Source organism: Pseudorca crassidens, chromosome 16 (assembly GCF_039906515.1).
Source record: "Pseudorca crassidens isolate mPseCra1 chromosome 16, mPseCra1.hap1, whole genome shotgun sequence".
Classification (NCBI taxonomy): Eukaryota; Metazoa; Chordata; class Mammalia; order Artiodactyla; family Delphinidae; genus Pseudorca; species Pseudorca crassidens.
The window spans coordinates 60052676-60076903 of NC_090311.1; the positions used below are offsets into that span (position 1 = coordinate 60052676).

The 24228-nt window shown below is 36.9% G+C and overlaps 1 protein-coding gene across 3 annotated transcripts in view; it reads left to right on the forward strand.

The window, feature by feature from the left end:
• MICU1 (mitochondrial calcium uptake 1) overlaps positions 1–24228 on the forward strand; it is a 193504-nt gene that overhangs the window by 107993 nt on the left and 61283 nt on the right. For 2 of the 3 annotated variants that reach the window (XM_067710605.1, XM_067710606.1), the window contains 2 exons: positions 5740–5822; positions 11477–11674. In XM_067710605.1, coding sequence (XP_067566706.1) covers positions 5740–5822; positions 11477–11674 — 281 coding nt within the window. The remainder of the gene's footprint in view (positions 1–5739; positions 5823–11476; positions 11675–24228) is intronic. The other variant, XM_067710607.1, reaches the window with a different exon arrangement.

Consider the following 24228-nt stretch of genomic DNA (forward strand, 5'->3'; position numbering starts at 1 on the left):
TGATGAGGGCATGCCTGACTATGGGACTTCTGAGTTGATGCAGAAAGTGTAATTGTTAAATTTTTGAGCCACTGATATTGTTCATGCTATGCCTTGCTTCACATAAATACACCTTTTTACAAAGTTAACTGTGTATAAAAATTAAATAAGATACATAGCTTTATAAAAGGAAATATTCCTTGACTTTGTCCTTATCTTTTATCATTCTGTAAGTCTTCTGTTTTTCAAATATCTGCAGTCCTTTTACTAGGTATAATGTTAGACTGGCTCTTATCATGAAACCTAATATTAGAAAATGCTGAAGAGACTAATAGATTATCAAAGTAACTGTAAAATACTTTATTAACAGAAGTCAAATCAGACTTAGAAGGCAATTAGGTCATTGAAAAGAAAATTGATCTGCTGTTGCTTAAGTATGTTTTAAAAAAATTCTTAGGACATTTTCATTTAATGTAGCACCCTTCTTTGGAAGCTAAATCATCCCAAGGAAATGCTATAGTACAACTACAATGCATCATACCATAGGAACTTTTTTTCTCCACTCTGTGTAAAAAGGGCAGAAAGATTCTTCCAGGCTGCACCTAGGCATCATACCTTGAAGAATTCAGAAGAACTGAGAGAGGGGCAGTTTTTCTGAAACCTAATCTTGCAGGTTTTTCTTCTCCTTTTCCCAAGCCTAATGTGAGAAAACAAGACACTAAGCCCTTATATAAGAAAAATGTTAATATATTAGTCTGCAAAGAAGAAGTCCTATTGTTATTAGAAAGGATAAGTCATTCCAGAATTAACTATATTTAGAATACTGCATTTATGGGAGGCATTGGTCCTCTCAGGTACCCCAGAGGGGGCTATTAGGATGTTGAAGTTCTGGAAACAAGTTCTGAGAAACCTTTAGTAAAGACATGACACTATGCTTTTATGTATTCAAAGGGCCAGCATATATGAGGAAGCGGTTATATTTTTTTATTTCTCTAGAAAATTAAATTAAGACAATTTGTAAGAGCTACAAAGAATTAGATCTGGGCTCTGCATGAGGAAAAAAGTTCAATTAATATGGCCAACAATGGTTACACCACAGAAGTGGTGACCTCCCTCTCAGAAATAATCAGAGGCTGTGTGATCATCCTTATAAATTCAGTAGGCACGTTCATCATTGAAGAGAGATGTGTCATATTATATGAATTTATTTTCTAACTCAGAGTTCTCTGATATTGCATATTAATTACCTCATTTGTCCTAGGCATCATTTTAAAACAGGAATGGTAGAGGTGGGAATTTTGTGGTAGGAGAATCAAACCAACAGAAAATAAGAAACTGGGCTTCCCTGATGGTGCAGTGGTTGAGAATCTGCCTGCCAATGCAGGGGACATGGGTTCGAACCCTGGTCTGGGAAGATCCCACATGCCGCAGAGTAACTGGGCCCATGAGCCACAACTACTGAGCCTGCGCGTCTGGAGCCTGTGCTCCAAAACGAGAGGCCGCGATAGTGAGAGGCCCGCGCACCGCGATGAAGAGTGGCCCCTGCTTGCCGCAACTAGAGAAAGCCCTCGCACAGAAACGAAGACCCAACACAGCCAAAAATAAATAAATAGATAAATAAATTTATTTAAAAAAAAAAAAAGAAAATAAGAAACTTGTTTATGTTATAACCTGTCCATTTTTTTTGTTGTTGTTCATTCCGTCAGTACTACCAAAAGAGAATTTAAGGCATAATGACTCATTATGTTGTGGAAAAGCCAGAATTAGAGCCCAAGTCATTTGCATTTCTATTAAAGAAAAATAAGTGAAAGTCATGAAAATCTTGAGACAGGTAGTGTTGTTGCTATCTGATTATTTGACTTACCACACATAGAAAAACGTTTTTTTTTCTTATTACTAAAACAACGTAGAAAAATCTCCTGTGCTTTGAGCAAGTCAAGAGTTGTTATTGCTGTTGTCATTATTGTCAATGATAGAATAATGTAAAAATGTTTTATTCTTAACTAGAACAGATCTAATGTATATCCATTTACTTATAGCAAAGACTATCATGGAATTATGAGCAAAGGATGTATAGTGATGAACTTTGTATAGAATTCCATTGTTTTGATCAGTTCCAATGTATAATTGTTTTAGAAATTGATGCGCAGAAAGTAGATTAAGCCATTAACACAAGGAGCGGGCAGAGCAGAACTTCACTGTCACTCTACAAGCAGCCTGGAATTCAAAAGAATTCCTCTCTCTATACCTTTCTATGGAAATAGGTTGTGAATTAATGTAAACTTAAGACACCTTTAGCTTTCCAGAGCAGCTAGATTTAAAAATTACTCCAAAGCCTACATTTAAAGGGAGACAGGAGAGTATGAGAAAATTGCCTAGCAGCATATTCCTGTGTAGCATGTTTCACTTAAAGCAAGCTGGTTTTTCACTTAAGTGCTTTGACGTGATCAGCAGACGAAGATTGAATAGACTGAGAGAACTACTCCTTGAAGGACCTTGCCTGATAGACTGCTAAGGCCTAAGTGAGAGTGTGCACAGCTGCTGCCCTGACTTGCCATATCAGTGACCAGGGCACAGGAGCTCAGCCTGAGAGTGTCAGCACATATTCTTTAATAAACACTCTGAGTCGCTCCACATAAAGCAGATATCCTGGGAGTAAGCCAGGATAAAAAGATAAAGAAACCTCAAGCAGTATAGGATGTGCTTTGTTTGGTAAAGTGAATTTAACCTTAGTTGTAGGAGAACATATAAGTATGATTTGCCATAATAACTCATTCAGTCGTATAAATGACTGGGCATATGCCATCACAGAACTCACAGGACAGTAGGAATAACAGATCATGATAAAGCTAAAATTTTGAGAACTCTGTGTCCCCTCTGTAATCAGTGGAGATAGGGAATGAGAATGCTGCTTTAATTCAGGAGTAGCAGCACTTTGACTGCTTCTGGCCAGATCTTTCCCTATTTCTATTCATTTGGACCACATTTCCCTTGATGTTGTGATACCGCCTCCTCTGTCACTGCTTCCTTTCTTTTTCCTTTCACCTTAAGTATTGGTTTCCAGCTCATTCTACCCTTTCTTTACCCTTCTCCTCAACCTTCAGTTCTCCATGGACAACTTCATTTCAGGTCTTTGCGGCTAACATATTCATGCTAATGATTCCCAGCTTTAACCTCTCTCTTCTAAGCTTTAGACCCATATTTCCACCTATCTCCTGAACATTTTCATCTGAATATTATGCTATGGACTCCTTGAATTCAGCAGGTCCTATCTGAATTCATTTTTTTTCTCAAACCTTTTCCATTCCTTTTATCTCTTGATTAGTGATATGCAGGCTACCTGGTAGCCTAAGCCAGTCATGCTGTCCGCCTTTTTTACTCTTAACTCATCACAGCTAATTAATCATTAAGTTATATACTTTCTGCCTCAAGTTATTTCAGATACGTTTCCTTCTCTCCATGACCACCGCCATCACCTCAGTTCACATTTGCACCGTTTACAAGAGCTTTTATGATCTTCTCTGAGGCTGCTTCTTGTTTTCCAACTCATCCTTCACACTGTAGCCAGAGAAGTTCTTTCTGAATGCCTGTGTGATTGTGGCACTCCTCCACTTAAAACTTTCAGTGATCTCATATTGTCTGCAGTTCTTACAATTTCAAGAATCTGTAAGCATTAGGCAAATAATGTATGTGAGTGCAGTGGGCCAAGTTTGAGACAATAGGGGAGAACAGGGAGGCACTCATGTTTAAAGAAATTCATATTTAGAATTTTAAAAAATATGTGACAAGTCTATCAGAGAATCTGATGTTGTCTATGCCTATGAGTGCAACCAAGCTTAAACTACTGAGCTCCTCACATACAACGTTTCTTTGATATCAGGTAAATCCTTTAGATGGACCACTTGAAACTCTGAGCTATTGCAGAGACTGATGTAACCAGTGAGTCATGTTTGGTTGTTTTGTTTCTAAGTCAAAACATACCAGAATAAAGAGTATTGGTTTATTATTTTAAGTACCACTGTCTTCATATTGGAGGCTGTGGAACATAATGAAAAAATTATGGGCTTTGGAGTCAGTGTTGACCTATATTCACTTACCAGTTCTGCTGCCTATTAGCTGTGTGATTTTGAGCTAGTCATTTAGTGACTTTGAGCCCCAATTTCCTACTCTGTCGAAAAAATTAAGAAAGAAATAAAATTTTCAGTATTGAGAATACAAAATCAGATAACAGCTTAGAATTATTCAGCCCAATGCTTGGTACATAGTAACTCTTCAATAAACGATAGCATCCAGACAGGTAGGAATAATTTGAAAAGTGACAATAAATATACGAAAATCTAATCCCCCCCACTGCATCCTTCTCAGCAATCATACTGGTGGCCTAAGAAGAGCAAACCTGTTGGAAGCCATTATCAAGTGAAACAGGCAATTGGAAACTGACAAGCACATGATTCACCCAGGCAACTAAAAACCAGGAGCTTACCCACTTAGTTGGCTAGCTAGCTGAGAATGGAATTTAAGCCTAGAAAGTGTTGATACTGACAAATTCATGAGCATGATGGGAATCTGGACTGTCTGTAACAATGCATAATACACTAAGCCCTTTTTTACTCTTTTCTCTACATATAATCTTTAATTGTTACTATTTTTTTTACTAAAAGTGATAATTAACTGAAAATTTAATTCAGTAGTATTAGGATATGTAGGAAATTTTATTTTGGTTTATTCTTTATAGCTATATAAATTTGAAGCACCAAAGGAAGGAGGTAAACGACTTAGTTTTCTTCTTTTTTTTTTTGGCCACGCAACATGGCCTGTGGCATCTTAGTTCCCCAACCAGGGATCAAACCCAGGCCCCTGCAGTGACAGTGCCGAGTCCTAACCACTGGACTGCCAGGGAAGTCGCTATTTTCTTTAGTAGAACGTTTAGCATTGGTAAGGAAGGAGGGCTGTTCTATTTATATTTTATCCTAATGCACAAATATATTAATTTTATTTTGATTAACCTAGGAACATTAAAGAAGTCTTGAAACACTTTCATCATTCACTTAAGGGAAAAAAAATATACTGTCTTCTCAAGCTTTGCACTTTTCATTTTGTTTTTTAAACATTTAAGTGTACTTTGCTTAGTAATTTGTGTACCCAGCTGACATGGTTAAAATAGGGGGCTGGGTAGCTGACATTGTGCTTTTCTGCCTTACCACAGAGCTATAGTGACATTGAGTAGAGCGGTGTAGATAATAACCTGTTGGCAGAACGATATCCACTGAACTCCTGGTTGTACTTACAGTGGAGAGACTAGAAAAAACAAAGTAGAAAGCTAACTTGTTTTAAAAAGGCAAGACAAAGACTTAGAGTTTTAGCTTCTTACTTTGCAGCAGTATATCTCACCCCAAATAGACTTTCATGCCCAGATAAATAACACTATATTTAAGTAACAGAACAACGTTAATATTATTTAGTTAAGAGGATGGTTTCTAAGAAAGCAAAGCTGAAGTATTTAAAAAGAGAGTGTTGAAACACAAAGATAGACAAGTGCTATCTTTACTGGCCATGGTAAAATTCTCTTTTGGTTTTAAGGACTATTGCTAAAAGGTTGATTAAGATACATATGGTGGCATTCTGTGACTTGATATTACATTTTAATGTTTAACTATCTTTTTTTCTTAAAGGAATGATTATTTTTGGTCAATACCTTCTAAATATTTTTCTTGTTTCTTCCTCCCTCCCTCCTGTCCTTCCATCCTTCCTAACTTGCAGCTCCTCAGAGAAATTTTGAAATTGCCTTCAAGATGTTTGACTTGAATGGAGATGGAGAAGTAGACATGGAGGAGTTTGAACAGGCAAGTTTTCCTGGAAATTTCCTTTGAATACATTAATATTTAACACATTTTCATGTACCTTGGAGTTACTGTGGTCTTGGTCAGTATATTCTGATGCTATCCAATTTTTGAAGTACCAAATGTATCGTTTTTCAGAATTATCTCCACTTTTAATAGGTGAGGTTTTTTTGTTTGTTTTTACTCTAAATGTAAGGAATTATTTGAGCATATTATTAAGGTCAACATTGCTCTGATTCCCCAACATAAATTAGACTCTAATGCTGAGAGGCTAAGTTACGGTTATTCAATCATATATCCAATCAACATTTATTAAATAGCTCCTTTGTGCTAGGCAGTTCCAGAATACAAGGATGAATGACATATGTTCTGAAAGGATTTCTGTAAGAGAAGGAAAAATGGTACGATGCCTTTTACTGTAGCAGGTTCCAGCCATAAAAGTATATAGTTTCTTCTGAATCCTAGGAAGAGATTACATTTCCATCAAACTTCTGTTCTTGGAGGGCCACGGTGTCTCTCCAGGTATAATTATTATGTTTGGTAGAAGTGGTTTCAAAACAGAAAAAAATATATATGTGGGAGATAACATTTTTGTATTCACAATGAGTAAAGAGGCAAAAAGGAAGTGGGAGAAAGTATCAGGAATAGTGTATCTTTAAATAAGAAATGCACAGAGACGGGCTTCCCTGGTGGCGCAGTGGTTGAGAGTCCGCCTGCCGATGCAGGGGACACGGGTTCGTGCCCCGGTCTGGGAAGATCCCACATGCCGCGGAGCGGCTGGGCCCGTGAGCCATGGCTGCTGAGCCTGCGCGTCCGGAGCCTGTGCTCCGCAACGGGAGAGGCCACAACAGTGAGAGGCCCGCGTAATGCAAAAAAAAAAAACAAAAAAAAAAACCCAAAAAAACCCAAAAACAAACAAACAAACAAACAAAACAAACAAAAAAAAGAAATGCACAGAGACAAATATTTCAAAATACCTACAGATATTTATTCAAATTTGCAAGCTATGTCCATCTAATACCTTCACTTTTCATAATTCTGCACTTCACTGGTGTTACCAGGCAGCCTCAAATGATTATAAATAGAACTTATTTTGGTATTTTTAATTTTATTTTACACAGAACTATTTTATTTTTATTGAGATATAGTTAACATATAACATTGTTTTAGGTGTATGACATAATAATTTGACCTATGTATATACTTTGAAATGATTACCACAATAAATTTAGTTAATATCCATCACCACATGTAGTTTTTTTTCTTGTGATGAGAACTTTTAAGATCTCCTCTCCTAGCAGCTTTCAAATATACAATTTAGTTTTGTTAACTATAGTCTCCATGCTTATATCCCCAAGGCTTATTTATCTTATAAGTGGAAGTTTAGACCACCTTCACTCATTTTGCCCACCCTCCGTCCCCTGCTTCTGGCAACCAACAATCTGTTCTCTGTGCCTGTGAGTTCAGCTTTTTTTGGATTCCACATATAAGTGAGATCATATAGTATTTGCCTTTCTGTCTCTGACTTATTTCATCCAGCATAATGCCCTCAACGTTCATCCATGTTAATCACAAATGGCAGGATTTACTTCCTTTTTTATGTCTGAATAACATTCCAGTGTGTGTGTGTGTGTGTGTGTGTGTGTGTGTGTGTGTGTGTGTATCATATTTTCTTTATCCATTCATCTGCCAGTGGACACTTAGGTTGTTTCCATGTCCTGGCTATTGTGAATAATGCTGCAATGAATGTGGTGGGGGGTGCTGAAGATATCTCTTCGACATAGTGATTGGTTTCCTTTGGATAAATACTCAGAAGTGGAATTGCTGGATCATATGGTAGTTCTAGTCTTAATGTTTTGAGGAATCTTCATGCTGTTTTCCATACTGGCTACGCCAGTTTACATTCCCACTAGTGCCTGAGGATTCCCTTTTCTCCACATCCTCACCAACGTTTTTGGCATTGCTGTTGAAATGCTGAATGACTTGGAGCAGTCACTCCACCATTCTGCTCACTTGACAGAGAAGGGAGTATTAATTTCATCTAATATGATCCCTTGATAACTGGCCTTGTTAAACGGATGGAACTTGTAATATTGATCACAAGGAATTTTGATATAAAAACTCTTTAGAGAAACAAAAATAATTATGAGGTGGTTCAGGAGTGAATAGCTCTCATTAGAAGTTTCTCTGCTTCATTGTTCTACGTTCTACATTTTTGGGCAATATAATAATTCTTTAAGTTGAAAGTGCACTAAGCTTTAAAACATTCAAAATTGATTTCCAGCTAAATAGGTATTTTCTTGACGGTAAATTTGTCAAGCTTACAAAAAAAGTAAAACAGAGCCAGTATGAGGACACACACATTTCATCATTGTGTATCTTCAAAGTCAATGTGGTGTGAAGCAAGCTAATACCTAATATTACTCTTTTATTCATCTTTTTCAAAAATCACTTTGATCATGCATAAACATAAATTACTAAAAAACATTACACGACTGTAAATAGTGTAGGTTTTCTCTGACCTTTCTTTTCTTTTTTTATAAATTTATTTATTTTATTTATTTATTTTTGGCTGAACTGGGTCTTCATTGATGCACGTGGGCTTTCTCTAGTTGTGGTGAGCAGAGGCTACTCTTCATTTGCGGTGCACGGGCTTCTCATTGCGGTGGCTTCTCTTGTTGCAGAGCACAGGCTCTAGGCGCACGGGCTTCAGTAGTTGTGGCATGTGGGCTCAGTAGTTGTGGCTCACGGGCTCTAGAGCGCAGGCTCAGTAGTTGTGGCGCATGGGCTTAGTTGCTCCACGGCAGGTGGGATCTTCCCAGACCAGGGCTTGAACCCATGTCCCCAGCATTGGCAGGCAGATTCTTAATCACTGTGCCACCAGGGAAGCCCCCAGATCCTTTTCTTTAACCCATTTCATAGCAGATCATAAAACAGAACTAACCTAGCAAAAGATATTTTTTAAGAAATCTCATAACTGTTTGGGCTACATTCACCCGAGGCTGTGACAGAAATGATTTTTTAGTATGAAAGTATGAGTTGTGAGACAGAAGAAAGGGAATGAAATTTCCACATACACTCTTCAGCACCACACTTTTGAAGCTAACATACACATTTCCACCATAGGAAGGGTATAAGCTGCAATATTATGGCACAGACAAAATTTAAATCATGACAGGTCTTGACGTTGATGCTCAATACTGGTTCACTGCTATTGGAAAATTCTTCAGTTCTCATACCCAGGCAGAGAAAATGAATTGTGTATTGCCTTCAAATAGAAGCAGCACTGTACTGATTATCCTGTATTTCAATTTAATGTCTAAAAAACTTCAACTTAAATAATTTTAAAATCCATTGTATACCTATCTTTCAAGTCTCCGTGTGCATGAAAAACAAATGTCAAGAAATCTTATTTACATGATAAAACATGAACCCAGAAAAAAATCATAATCAGAAGCATTTATGATATTAACCTAGAGTTATAAGGAGACTTAGAGACAAAACCGTGAACTTTTCCAATGAGAAAACTAAGGCCCAAAGAAGTTAAATGAACTGCATAAATTGTGCTTTCACTGCAGAGCAACAGAATTAGACCTCGTGTGTCCTGATTCCTCATCTTGTGTCTTTCCATTATACTACTTTTACCTTTTAGAGCCAGAGACTTTTAAATTGTGTTAAATAAGTCTTTTTATGGTCATAGGTAATAAATAAAACAAATAAAAGACATTTAACCATGGAAATCCATTGTTACAAATCTTAAGTTTTAAAGTATTATGCTTTTCTAATTTGGCAATTTAAAAATCATCATCCACAAGGCTATATATATTATTTATTTATATAATATACCTTTATTATCTGTTCTTACATATCACAATTTTAATTATTCTGAATAGTTGTTATTTTAGCTTGTGAAGAGGTAGAAAAGATTGCAGGAACTTGTGAAAAAAATGCTATATCAATCATAGACTTGCCTCAAAAAGCTCATTTTATATAGTTAAGCCATGGCTGCTAGTCCCCCAAATTATTCTTTCTCAAAAGCTCATTTATTTTTTTTGTATTTTTTTAAACATCTTTATTGGAGTATAATTGCTTTACAATGGTGTGTTAGTTTCTGCTTTATAACAAAGTGAATCAGCTCTACATATACATATATCCCCATATCTCCTCCCTCTTGAGTCTCCCTCCTACCCTCCCTATCCCACCCCTCTAGGTGGTCACAAATCACTGAGCTGATCTCCCTGTGGTATGTGGCTGCTTCCCACTAGCTATCTGTTTTACATTTGGTAGTGTATATATGTCCATGCCACTCTCTCACTTCGTCCCAACTTACCCTTCCCCCTCCCCGTGTCCTCAAATCCATTCTCTATGTCTGCGTCTTTATTCCTGTCCCGCCCCTAGGTTCTTCAGAACCATTTTTTTTTTTAGATTCCATATATATGTATTAGCATACAGTATTTGTTTGTCTCTTTCTGACTTACACTTCACTCTGTATGACAGACTCTAGGTCCATCCACCTCACTACAAATAACTCAGTTTCGTTTCTTTTTATGGCTGAGTAATATTCCATTGTATATATGTGCCACATCTTCTTTATCCATTCATCTGTCGATGGGCACTTAGGTTGCTTCCATGTCCTGGCTATTGTAAATAGAGCTGCAATGAACGTTGTGGTACATGACTCTTTTTGAATTATGGTTTCTCAGGGTATATGCCCAGTAGTGGGATTGCTGGGTCATATGGTAGTTCTATTTTTAGTTTTTTAAGGAACCTCTGTACTGTTCTCCATAGTGGCTGTATCAATTTACATTCCCACCAATAGTGCAAGAGGGTTCCCTTTTCTCCACACCCTCTCCAGCATTTATTGTTTGTAGATTTTTTGATGATGGCCATTCTGACCGGTGTGAGATGATACCTCATTGTAGTTTAGATTTGCATTTCTCTAGTGATTAGTGATATTGAGCATCCTTTCATGTGTTTGTTGGCAATCTGTATATCTTCTTTGGAGAAATGTCTGTTTAGGTCTTCTGCCCATTTTTGGATTGGGTTGTTTGTTTTCAAAAGCTCATTTAAAACTTCTCAAAGATTAATTCTCCATCTTCTCTTGGAGAATTACTTCATACCAACTTTATGTTTCACATTATCATTCTAATAAATGTGTTATCTCAATATCTGTGTGATATCAAGTATTTGCCTATAGCTATACCGCCTCTCATCACAACTGGAGAGTCAGTAGTGAGAAGTGTGAAATTTTTGAAAGTCTCCTGAGATATGGAAGGTATTACTGTGAGGTTGATGATTATTTTAATGTTGTGTGTGAGGTTTTGAACCTAAAACAAATGCATACTTTTTTCTAAAGAGAGATTTTAAAAGGCATCCCAATTATAAAGGTGTCAAGCATGTGTGTTAGAATACCAGTTCAATTATTTGCTAGCTACTTGACCTCAAGCAAGTTATTTAGCAGTGTACCTCAAATTCCTCATCTGTAAAATGAGAATAATCATGGGGCTTATCTCATAGGACTGTTGTGAGCATTAAAAGAGAGCATTGTAGCGCAGTGTAGGCAAACAGTAAGCAGTCGATAGTCAGTTACTATTCTTACTTTTCCATATTTTCCACCTTGTAATGTTTTTCTGGACGGGGGTTTGCTTCTCCATTAGGTTCAGAGCATCATTCGCTCCCAAACCAGCATGGGAATGCGTCACAGAGATCGTTCTACAACTGGTAACACCCTCAAGTCTGGCTTGTGTTCAGCCCTCACAACCTACTTTTTTGGAGCTGATCTCAAGGGGAAGCTGACAATCAAAAACTTCCTTGAATTTCAGCGTAAACTTCAGCACGATGTTCTGAAGCTGGAAGTAGGTATTCCTTGGACTTCAGGGCACTGTCCATCATGTATGCACGTAGAGCTGCTGGGTTGGGAGGGGCCTGTACTGTAAATATTCTTTCAATCTGCCTCCAACCATGAGAACTGATTAGTTTGAGCCTTATCAGTGATCTACAGCCGGACAGCAGGTAGGAAATAATATGTCTTACAATAAGTTTGTTCTGGGACTGAAAGCCAAAAAAGTCAAATTGAAAATCTTAGTTGTCTTTGGATACTCAGCTTGAGGAAAAAGAAGTTCAGGGGTCAGAGCAGTTCTCAACCTGAGCATGTATGTTTATTGTGTAGAAGGCACCAAAGGGGTAAGGAGAGGGGGATAATAAGGAACTCTTTCTTTGAAAGTTTACAAAGGTAGTAACAGCTGGAAACACAAAATGTCAGAAATAAAAATATATGTGCTCAGAGTTACAAAGGTGTCATACTGGGTTTGGGGATTTACTTTTCCACTTAAAGTTTAGACCATCATGGTGTTCAGTTCCTGGACACAACTCTGTAAGAGAATTACCTTTTTCTATGCGTGTACTTGTTGAATTAAGTAAGTAATTGAGGGTTAATTGGCTACTGAGTCTGTTCAGTTCAAAACGTTCATTAAATGCCTTCTATATGCACTTTAGTCTGGAGATAAAAAAATGAAGTCTCTGATTTCTTCTGATTATTAAAAATTCCCTTATGCTGGTGTTCCTCAACCTCTGTTTTTGGTTAACATATGCCCTGCCTTAATGTTACTTGAAATTTCAAAACATTAAATCCTATGACTAAAAACACATAAAAGTATTGGAGAAAAGCACTGCTTTGTTTTTAAACTCTGAATATTACTTCTCTATCTGCTCTCCCATTTTTTCCCTGGAGATTCTAATATACTACTCCCACCTCTTCCACCTACTTCCCTCAGTTGAGACAGTTTGAAAAATCACAACTGAATTCCCATTACTGATAAGAACACTGTTTAATATTCATTCTCTAGGAGAGAAGCAGAAGAATAAATCATACTAAAAATCAGATCTAACTTTGGAATGTGCTTTTGTACTGTTTTTTTTGGAAATGGTATAATTAATATTCAAGGAACTTACCTCAAAATAATGGTTTTCCACAATTCAGCCTCCTTCAGGAGGCTCTTGTAGCCCTTATAATACATGGTAAGCATTATATATTTATTATATATATAGTGCAGGGGGCACAAAACTTTACCTCTACCCTCCTAGGGTCTCCACCTGGGCCTGAGTCTTAAATTGACATCAGACAGATTAACAAGAGAAAAGTATACAGATTTTTACACATACATGAGAATCCCCATAGGAAAATGAAGACCCAAAGGAGTGGCTAGGCCTAATTGTTTATATACTAAGTTGAACAAAGAGAGGCAACTTAGCTTTGTGAAGTTTGCATTCTTATCACCAGAAAAGGGGAGTCAAAGTCGAGAGTAATTTGTACAAACAGATCTTGTTAAAATAATTCTTATCTTCCTTTAGTCCCCCATATATTTTAGTTACTCATCCAGAGTTGCCTCTCTTTGTTTCTTTCCTGGTAGTATAAGGAGGACATCTTTCACATGGGAGTTTCACTTCCGGCTTTGAGGAGTCCAACAGTTTTTGTGTAAGAGTTGGTATGTACCAGGATTCTAGACCTATGCCTTAGTATGCATACCTGTAATGGTCTTCTTTGGAAGCCTTATAACATAATCTAGGAGTGTAAATTATTTAACTTATTAATTATGTAATTACAGTTTAACATATAGTATACATCCATCAAATGTAGTTAGAGAATAAAGCACAAGCTAGAATGGTACTTTTAACAAACTCTAAACGATAAATGTAGAATGTTATAAAGCAGATTAGGGATTTCATACATGTATACCTGCACATAACCTACACCCAAATGTAGAAGAAAAGAGATCTAAAAGAGTATATCTAAGATACTTATTCTAGAAAACACTCTTGTATTTGACATTGACTTGGATCTTCTGTAGGCTTTGGGCCAAGACATACCAACACTGTTCTGTTTGACAATCAGCAATTCCTCCTGTAAGGGAACCAATAGACTCTTTTGTGAAAGAACCCAGCCTAAAATATAATAAATATTCTATTTATTATATAAACGTTTATTAATCCTGAGTCCCTTCTTTCCATATAATACACAAGTTCAGTGAATAAGTGCCTCCTTATCAGTAAGCCCCATATTTAAAGTTTCATCAGTCAGTACTATGTCTTCCCAAGTTGATGTGTAATTCTTTGAGGAGGTGTGAATAGCAGAAAGAGCAAAGGCTTTGGTGTACTCATAACGAGACCTTGGTTAAAATTTTCCTTCTACCACTTACTGGCTATCTGACATTCGATGAGTTATTTATTCTCTCAAAGCCTATATCCTCATTTATACAACGTGGTGATGATTAAGTGAGATGATGTTTCTTATAGGCTGAATTGTGTCTTCCCCCAGAATTGATATGTTGAATCTCAACCCCCAGTCTGGAGATAGGGCCTTTAAAGATGTGATTAAGTTAAAATGAGGCTATTAGGATGAGCCCTAATCCAGTCTTACTGGTAGCCTTATAAGGAGAGGAAATTTGGACACACAAAGAGACACAGACACCAGGGGTGTATGTACACAGAGGGACAACCATGTGAAGAGACAGCAAGAGGGTAGCCAACTGCAAGCCAAGGAGAGAGGCCTCAGAGGAAACCGACACTGCCTACACCTTGTTCTTGGACTTCCAGCCTCCAGGACTGTGAAAAAATAAATTTCTGCTATTTGTCACCCAGTTGGTAGTATTTTATTATGGCACCCCTAGTGAACTAACACAGTGGTGCATGCCTGAAACACTTGGCATGTACTATGCCTTTAACAGATTCTTTCACCTTCTTTTGTATACCCTCTGCCCTTTAGTATGACAGTTGGCATGTAATAGACACGTAAACAGGTCATCTCAGATGAATGACTGAAAGGCCTTACTTTCATTTTGAAATATTTTTCTGATAAAACATCTAGAAAATAGAAGCAGTTTTTGTTTTTGTGAAACACTTTTAATTTTACTTTTCGAAGTTTGGGTAATTTATCCCCTCACTGAATATGAAATATAATATCATCACAGCCAAGAGGAAAATAGGAATGATTAACAGTATCTTAGCTTTCATATGGGTTTTATAGTTCCATTATTCTTTCTGTTTATCTCTTACCAGTTTTATTTCACTGCTTACTTATCTACTTTAGAATTTTAGATCGAGGAGACTTATAGCTCCATTTGGTTATTTCTGTCTTTTTCTCACCACAATAGCTTTGAGAGTGAAGAGAACACTATTTATCTGTCAATTTTAATTTCCACAGTGGTTAGGGAAGGGGAAAAAGTCCATGAAAATTTATCAAATGCCTACTATGAGCCAGGCATTGTACAGATATTACATGCCTTCTTTATTTTAGTTCTCGCCAACCCTATTGGGTTTGGCGGTATTATACCGGTGTTACAGAGGTAGAAACTGAAATTCGAAAAGATAAAAGTTGCAGAGCTATTAAATGGTACAACCAGGATTCCAACTCACTCTTTCAGACTAAACTCTTTTCTATTCATCATCTGATTGTTATTACTTTTAGTCTGAGATGAGGTTTCTGTACCTGACTTATTTAGAGCTCTAAAGAAAAACAAAACGTTCTGAAATTTAGAAACAAACAAACAAAAAGTCTTGAATATTTATAGTCTCCCTTCTTCAGCACCATGTTTTTCCAGTTCCTTTGCCCTTCAAGTTGAATGTTGTGGCTGAGAAGAAATACACTGTTCTTTTGTGTTGATAAGATACTACCTAAACTAGCCGTTTAGTTTCTTTTCATAACAATCATTAACTTGTTAGATTTTTTTAGAGTGTTCTAATGCTCTTATCTCTGGTCATATTTGTTTTATTCTACCCTTATGTCTTTATTTAGGAACTCAAAAAGCATGGGTTTGGGCTTCCCTGGTGGCGCAGTGGTTGGGAGTCCGCCTGCCGATACAGGGGACACGGGTTCGTGCCCCGGTCCGGGAAGATCCCACATGCCGCGGGGCGGCTAGGCCCGTGAGCCATGGCCGCTGAGCCTGCGCGTCTGGAGCCTGTGCTCTGCAGCGGGAGAGGCCACAACAGTGAGAGGCCTGCATATCGCAAAAAAAAAAAAAAAAGCATGGGTTTGAAAGAGTGACTTAAGAATGCACAGTTTTATAAGAAAAGATAAGTCAATAGTGAAATACCTTTGTGTTTAAGGCTGTTGGGAAAAGGAGTTATAATGACTTGGAATAAAATTATGAACTATTTAATTAAATACTTAAATTTTCACATGCATATAAGAGCCACATATACATGCATTTTAATAAATCGTAATGGCTTAATGTCAAAAAAAGAATGCACAGTTTTTTAAAAAATCCCTTTTGAAGTTATTAAAAATTCCATCTAAGTCTCCCAAGAGCTATTTAGCTGAGTTCCTTGGAGACAGGTGCCAAGTCTAATTTCAGTTAATATATTCATTGATTTCTTGAGGACTACAGCAAGTAGGATGTCAGTCAAAAATGAAAGGTAATACAGAACTCTTTGAAAGATTATGATTAATTTTAATTTGGGGGGAGGAGAAAAAGGAGCTGTCATTATGTCAAAGAAAAGCAAAAACTAATTTATACAAGAAGGAAGAAACCAACTCCGGAATACGCAACAAGGAAACTGAAACAGTATCATCTAATGGAATTCCAATCTGTAGCATGATGTTTTTTATTAGTTTTGGGGGCTCGCATGCTTATTGCATAACCAACAAGATTATCACATTTTAAGATGGAATAAGTATCAATAATCTGAAGGTAAATTAGATATAGTTCAAAGGGTAACAGTAACTGTCTTACATTCCCAGTCTTCAAGAAAAAAAATATTGAAGTTAACTAGATTTGTTCAGTCAGAAAGAAAGATAACAGGGAAACATAAAGAACTATGCTAATTATTCCCATCTGCCAATAAGAGTAGAGCAAAAAAATGAGGGTTAATTTAATTTAAATATTTAGGAACTCAATATTAAGGAATTCCAGAATCACCTACCCTTTAGATCATCAGGCTGACATCTTTGTACTCGTCTCTTTAAAGTACTAAAGTAGAATTAAATCTTTCTTGTCCCGATACAGAGGGCCATATTGAAAGACAAACTTCAGCTCTTTTCTTGGCTGAAAGATTGTGGGAAATGAGACCAGAATGCTTTCAACCAAACTTAAACCAAACACTTTCTGGAACTAGAACACTCTTGGCAGAGCAGATTTCTTTTTATCTTAGCATCCTGTTTTGGGGTGTTTTTCCCCTGGGAAACTGACACTTATTATGTAAACTTAAAGATGAGAGTTGACTTTGATTTAATTAAATCTAAGAAACAATATGTGATATGTTCATTGGGTTTCTTTTAGTTTTATTCTTCCACTTTCGCCTCTACAAAGCAGAATGTGGATAGTAATAAATCTATAGTTTCTTATTCCATCCTTAGATGTTTTCAGCTTGAATTTTCCAAAAGTCATTAAAAGGGTTATTAAAGAGTACTTGTCTCTTTTAGGGATTTATAACTTTAAGGAGCCAAGTACATGTTTAAAGGTTTAAAAAAAAACCTTTATTATTATCTTAATAACCTTGTTTTAAACCTAGTCTTTCTTTGCCTAGGACACCAAGGGACTTTTTAGGAAATAATCATCACTTTAAAAAATAGAAATATAGGGACTTCCCTGGTGGTCCAGTGGGTAAGACTCTGTGCTCCCAATGCAGGGGGCCCATGTTCAATCCCTGGTCGGGGAACTAGATCCCACATGCATGCCACAACTAAGAGTTTGCATGCCACAACTAAGGAATCTGCATGCCACACCTAAGAATTCCACATGCCACAACTAAAGATCCCGAATGCTGCAGTGAAGATCCCACATGCCTCAACTAAGACCCGGCACAGCCTAAATAAATTAATTAATTAAATATTTTTTAAAAAATAGAAATATATATAATAATAGAATAAAAATTTAATTGCCCTCAATAATTCCTTATAAATCAGTCACCCATGACTTGATGTCAATACTTTTTAAAGCTAATTCTGTCTTCTCTCTGTACCACATTGTCAGATAGGTTCAAAGTCTTGCCCTGATGAAACCAAGTTAGCTCTCAGGGTGAGTTACATATATCTTCTCATTAGAAGAAGATATGTAACACCCAAAACCAAACTCATTTAACTTGCAATTCCCTTTACACCCTGTAGCTCAAGTTTGCTATCATTTGTGGCTTATAGGTAGAATCAGACTGGAAATACTATACATGGTAGAATGTCCGTGGTGATATAAAGCTCCTTTGAGGTTGTAAATGTAACCTTGACAATTACTCTGTAACAACTATACAAAACAGTGCTTTTTTGTTTCATATTTTTTGGACAATGAAGGGAAAAGTTGAGTGACACTTTGTTGCTTAAAATACATGATCTAGGCGTGATTTTTAAAAGGCATTAATTAGTACTTCTGAATCTGACCTTTCAGATTGATCATTAAAGTGCAGAAAACTCTTAGAGATTAATACTGTTTTTTTATTTGCAGATAGTGTTGCAATTCCAAAGTCAATATGTTAGTCATACCTTTTATCATACTTGGCAATCACCAGGATTTTCCTGTCGTCACATATCTCTAATTTACATTCTAAGTTAATTTTAAACTGGCCACAAGAAAAAAGGGGCTCATAAATAAATCATGAAAATCAGATCTTTCTCAGGGAAATTTTTCCTCAGTCTGTCATTCAAATAGTCTTATCAACCATTTTTTAGTAGAAAACAAATGCTTCTCAATTTATGAATGAGCTGTGTACCAGCATATCAAAAGTTCATAGGTCAACGCTTTGGAATTCAGAATACAGTGAAAATTTTTTTAGTCTTACAGCAGAATATTTAATTTACAATATAGTTGAATGTGATACAGTAAAATGAAAAGTAGTATGAAAGAAGATGATTGTGAATGTATAATCTGTGCCTACTCTTCTAGCCACAACAGTCTGTGGGTGTAGACCTGTAGCAGTACCAAGCATTTTAACAATAATTTGAGTACATATTCCTAATAAAAATACTAGCCAACATCTCTTGAGCGTTCACCATAAGCCAAGCACTACTCTAAGTGCTGTAGGTACATTATTTCCTGTAATCTTCACAACACTGTGAGGTTGGTATTATAATTATCCACATTTAACAAATGAGAAAACTAAGGCACAAAGAAGTTAAGTAACTTGCCCAGGGTCTCTCACATAATAAAGGAGGAGCTGAGATTGGATTCTAGGCAGTCTGCCTCTAGAGTCTGCTCTTTTTTTTTTAATTGAAATATAGTTAATTTACAATGCTGTTACTTTCAAGTATACAGAAAAGTGATTCAGTTATATACATACAAATATATATTACATTTTAGACTCCTTTTTTTTTACATCTTTATTGGAGTATAATTGCTTTACAATGGTATGTTAGTTTCTGCTTTATAACAAAATGAATCAGCTATACATATACATATATCACCATACCTCCTCCCTCTTGAGTCTCCCTCCCATCCTCCCTATCCCACCCCTCTAGGTAGTCAGAAAGCACTGAGCTGATCTCCCTGTGCTATGCAGCTGCTTCCCACTAGCTATCTGTTTTACATTTGGTAGTGTATATATGTCCATGCCACTCTCTCACTTCGTCCCAGCTTACCCTTCCCCCTCCCTATGTCCTCAAATCCATTCTCTATGTCTGCGTCTTTATTCCTGTCCCGCCCCTAGGTTCTTCAGAACCATTTTTTTTTTTAGATTCCATATATATGTGTTAGCCTACAGTATTTGTTTGTCTCTTTCTGACTTACATTTCACTCTGTATGACAGTCTCTAGGTCCATCCACCTCTACAAATAACTCAATTTCGTTTCTTTTTATGGCTGAGTAATATTCCATTGTATATATGTGCCACATCTTCTTTTTCCATTCATCTGTCAATGGACACTTAGGTTGCTTCCATGTCCTAGCTACTGTAAATAGAGCTGCAATGAACATTGTGGTACATGACTCTTTTTGAATTATGGTCTCTAAGGGTATATGCCCAGTAGTGGGATTGCTGGATCATATGGTAGTTCTATTTTTAGTTTTTTAAGGAACCTCCATACTGTTCTCCGTAGTGGCTTTACCAATTCACATTCCCACCAGCAGTGCAAGAGTGTTCCCTTTTCTCCACACCCTCTCCAGCATTTCTTGTTTGTAGATTTTTTGATGATGGCCATTCTGACCAGTGTGAGATGATATCTCGTGGTAGTTTTGATTTGCATTTCTCTAATGATTAATGATGTTGAGCATTCTTTCATGTGTTTATTGGCAATCTGTATATCATCTTTGGAGAAATGTCTATTTAGGTCTTCTGCCCATTTTTGGATTGGGTTGTTAGTTTTTTTGTTATTGAGCTACATGAGCTGCTTGTAAATTTTGGAGATTAATCCTTTGTCAGTTGCTTCATTTGCAAATATTTTCTCCCATTCTGAGGGTTGTCTTTTTTATGGTTTCCTTTGCTGTGCAAAAGCTTTGAAGTTTCATTAGGTCCCATTTATTTTTGTTTTTATTTCCATTTCTCTAGGAGGTGGGTCAAAAAGGATCTTGCTGTGATTTATGTCATAGAGTGTTCTGCCTATGTTTTCCTGTAAGAGTTTGATAGTTTCTGGCCTTACATTTAGGTCTTTAATCCATTTTGAGCTTATTTTTATGTATGGTGTTAGGGAGTGTTCTAATCTCATACTTTTACGTGTAGCTGTCCAGTTTTCCCAGCACCACTTATTGAAGAGGCTGTCCTTTCTCCACTGTGCATTGCTGCCTCCTTTATCAAAGATAAGGTGACCATATGTACGTGTGTTTATCTCTGGGCTTGCTATCCTGTTCCATTGATCTATATTTCTGTTTTTGTGCCAGTACCATACTGTCTTGATTACTGTAGCTTCGTAGTATAGTCTGAAGTCAGGGAGCCTGATTCCTCCAGCTCTGTTTTTCGTTCTCAAGATTGCTTTGGCTATTCGGGGTCTTTTGTGTTTCCATACAAATTGTGAAATTTTTTGTTCTAGTTCTGTGAAAAATGCCAGTGGTAGTTTGATAGGGATTGCATTGAATCTGTAGATTGCTTTGGGTAGTAGAGTCATTTTCACAATGTTGATTCTTCCAATCCAAGAACACGGTATATCTCTCTATCTATTTGTATCACCTTTAATTTCTTTCATCAGTGTCTTATAATTTTCTGCATACAGGTCTTTTGTCTCCTTAGGTAGGTTTATTCCTAGATATTTTATTCTTTTTGTTGCAAAGGTAAATGGGAGTGTTTTCTTTTTTCTTTTTTTTTTTTTTTTTGCGGTACGCAGGCCTCTCACTGTGGCCTCTCCCGTTGTGGAGCACAGGCTCCGGATGCGCAGGCTCAGCGGCCATGACTCATGGGCCTAGCTGCTCTGCGGCATGTGGGATCTTCCTAGACCGGGACACGAACCCATGTCCCCTGCATCGGCAGGCGGACTCTCAACCACTGCGCCACCAGGGTAGCCCTGGGAGTGTTTTCTTAATTTCACTTTCAGATTTTTCATCATTAGTGTATAGGAATGTGCATTAATTTTGTATCCTGCCACTTTACCAAATTCATTGATTAGCTCTAGTAGTTTTCTGGTAGCATCTTTAGGATTCTCTATGTATACTATCATGTCATCTGCAAACAGTGACAATTTTACTTCTTCTTTTCCTATTTGGATTCCTTTTATTTCCTTTTCTTCTCTGATTGCTGTGGCTAAAACTTCCAAAACTACGTTGAATAAGAGTGGTGAGAATGGGCAACCTTGTGTTGTTCCTGATCTTAGAGGAAATGCTTTCAGTTTTTCACGATTGAGGACAATGTTGGCTGTGGGTTTGTCATATATGGCCTTTATTATGTTGAGAAAAGTTCCCTCTATGCCTACTTTCTGGAGGGTTTTTATGATAAATGAGTGTTGAATTTTGTCAAAAGCTTTCTCTGCATCTATTGAGATGACCATATGGTTTTTCTCCTTCAATTTGTTAATATGGTGTATCACATTGATTGATTTGAGTATATTGAAGAATCCTTGCATTCCTGGAATAAACCCCACTTGATCATGGTGTATGATCCTCTTAATGTGTTGTTGGCTTCTGTTTGCTAGTATTTTGTTGAGGATTTTTGCATCTATGTTCATCAGTGATATTGGCCTGTAGTTTTCTTTCTTTGTGACATCCTTGTCTGGTTTTGGTATCAGGGTGACGGTGGCCTCGTAGAATGAGTTTGGGAGTGTTCCTCCCTCTGCTATATTTTAGAAGAGTTTGAGAAGGATAGGTGTTAGCTCTTCTCAAAATGTTTGATAGAATTTGCCTGTGAAGCCATCTGGTCCTGGGCTTTTGTTTGTTAGAAGATTTTTAATCACAGTTTCAATTTCAGTGCTTGTGATTGGTCTGTTCATATTTTCTATTTCTTCCTGATTCAGTCTTGGCAGGTTGTGCATTTCTAAGAATTTGTCCATTTCTTCCAGGTTGTCCATTTTATTGCCATAGAGTTGCTTGTAGTAATCTCTCATGATCTTTTGTATTTCTGCAGTGTCAGTTGTTACTTCTCCTTTTTCATTTCTAATTCTATTGATTTGAGTCTTCTCCCTTTTTTTCTTGATGAGTCTGGCTAATGGTTTATCAATTTTATCTTCTCAGGAACCAGCTTTTAGTTCTATTGATCTTTGCTATCATTTCCTTCATTTCTTTTTCATTTATTTCTGATCTGATCTTTATGATTTCTTTCCTTCTGCTAACCTTGGGGTTTTTTTTGTTCTTCTTTCTCTAATTGCTTTAGGTGCAAGGTTAGGTTGTTTATTCGAGATGTTTTCTGTTTCTTAAGGTAGAATTGTATTGCTATAAACTTCCCTCTTAGAACTGATTTTGCTGCATCCCATAGGTTTTGGGTCGTCGTGTCTGCATTGTCATTTCTTTCTAGGTATTTTTTGACTTCCTCTTTGATTTGTTCAGTGATCACTTCGTTATTAAGTAGTGTATTGTTTAGCCTCCATGTGTTTGCATTTTTTACAGACCTTTTCCTGTAATTGATATCTAGTCTCATAGCATTGTGGTCAGAGAAGATACTTGATACAATTTCAATTTTCTTAAATTTACAAAGGCTTGATTTGTGACCCAAGATATGATCTATCCTGGAGAATGTTCCATGAGCACTTGAGAAAAATGTGTATTCTGTTGTTTTTGGATGGAATGTCCTATAAATATCAATTAAGTCCATCTTTTTTAATGTATCCTTTAAAGCTTGTGTTTCCTTATTTATTTTCATTTTGGATGATCTGTCCATTGGTGAAAGTGGGGTGTTAAAGTCCCCTACTATGAATGTGTTACTGTTGATTTCCCCTTTTGTGGCTGTTAGTATTTGTCTTATGTATTGAGGTGCTCCTATGTTGGGTGCATAAATATTTACAATGTTATATCTTCTTCTTGGATTGATCCCTTGATCATTATGTAGTGTCCTTCCTTGTCTCTTGTAACATTCTTTATTTTAAAGTCTATTTTATCTGATATGAGTATTGCTGCTCCAGCTTTCTTTTGATTTCCATTTTCATGGAATATCTTTTTCCATCCCCTCACTTTCAGTTGGTATGTGTCCCTAGGTCTGAAGTGGGTCTCTTGTAGACAGCATATATATTGGTCTTGTTTTTGTATCCATTCAGCCAGTCTGTGTCTTTTGGTGGGAGCATTCAATCCATTTACATTTAAGGTAATTATCGATATGTATGTTCCTATGACCATTTTCTTAATTGTTTTGGGTTTGTTATTGTAGGTCTTTTCCTTCTCATGTGTTTCTTGACTAGAGAAGATCCTTTAGCATTTGTTGTAAAGCTGGTTTGCTGGTGGTGAACTCTGTCAGCTTTTGCTTGTCTGTAAAGGTTTTAATTTCTCCATCAAGTCTGAATGAGATCCTTGCTGGGTAGAGTAATCTTGGTTGTAGGTTCTTCCCTTTCATCACTTTAAGTATATCATGCCACTCCCTTCTGGCTTGTAGAGTTTCTGCTGAGAAATCAGCTGTTAACCTTATGGGAGTTCCCTTGTATGTTATTTGTCATTTTTCCCTTGCTGCTTTTAGTAATATTTCTTCGTCTTTAATTTTTGCCAGTTTGATTACTGTGTGTCTCGGCGTGTTTCTTCTTGGGTTTATCCTATATGGGACTCTCTGTACTTCCTGGACTTGGTTGGCTACATCCTTTCCCATGTTAGGGAAGTTTTTGACTCTAATCTCTTCAAATATTTTCTCGGGTCCTTTCTCTCTCTCCTCCTTCTGGGACGCCTGTAATGCGAATGTTGTTGCATTTAATGTTGTCCCTGAGGTCTCTTAGGCTGTCTTCATTTCTTTTCATTCTTTTTTCTTTATTCTGTTCCATGGCAGTGAATTCCACCATGCTGTCTTCCAGGTCACTTATCCATTCTTCTGCCTCAGTTATTCTGCTATTGATTCCTTCTAGTGTATTTTTTGAGGAAGGGACAGAGATTTCCAGGAA